We start from the raw sequence: 600 nt of genomic DNA on the forward strand, positions 1-600 counted from the left end.
CCGCGGGAATGCTGGCAGCCAGCTGGCATTGGCAGGGCCACGGGCAGTGAGCAGCCCACCGTGAGGCAGGGCAAGCCCTGCTGCAGGGTAACTTGGGCACAGTGGGGCATCCCCTCACCCCGCCAGGCACACGTGCTGCTGCAGCTCATGGAACGGGGAACACACAGCTTTGGACTCAGCCTGGCATGAGCAGCCCAGCACCCGGCACGGCCACGGCTCCGAAATGCGGCGCTGAAGCACAGCCAGGGGTCCCGCAGACTCACCTGTTTGGTTGCCACGTCAGAAAGGTTCCGCAGGGTCCACAGGCAGTTCTGGACCAGCCTGGGGCTGGAGCTGGTCAGGTGCTTGCCCAATGCCTGCATGCCACCTGCAGGGAAGGGGACAGCCCTGTGAGCACCCTCAGCCATACCAGCAGGAGGACGAGTGAGCGGCAGCAGGGCTGCATGGGCTGGGCATTGGCCACTGCTCCTGTACATGGAGCAGTCTCATGGCTTGGCAGAGGCCAAACGTGGTGTGTGAAGAGCTCTCGGACAGCCAGGATGGATCCTGCCCACACACAGTGCCAGGAACATGCCTCAGTAGCCTTCACAGAAGGAATCC

General features: G+C 63.8%; 1 protein-coding gene across 1 annotated transcript in view; it reads right to left on the minus strand.

Annotated features, from left to right (window-relative positions):
* Positions 1-600, minus strand: part of JUP (junction plakoglobin) — an 8,266-nt gene that overhangs the window by 4,453 nt on the left and 3,213 nt on the right. The window contains exon 6 of the mRNA XM_017746551.1: positions 264-367. Within this exon, the coding sequence (XP_017602040.1) occupies positions 264-367 (104 nt within the window). The remainder of the gene's footprint in view (positions 1-263; positions 368-600) is intronic.

The sequence above is a fragment of the Corvus brachyrhynchos genome, unplaced genomic scaffold, assembly GCF_000691975.1.
Source record: "Corvus brachyrhynchos isolate BGI_N302 unplaced genomic scaffold, ASM69197v1 scaffold30, whole genome shotgun sequence".
NCBI lineage: Eukaryota > Metazoa > Chordata > Aves > Passeriformes > Corvidae > Corvus > Corvus brachyrhynchos.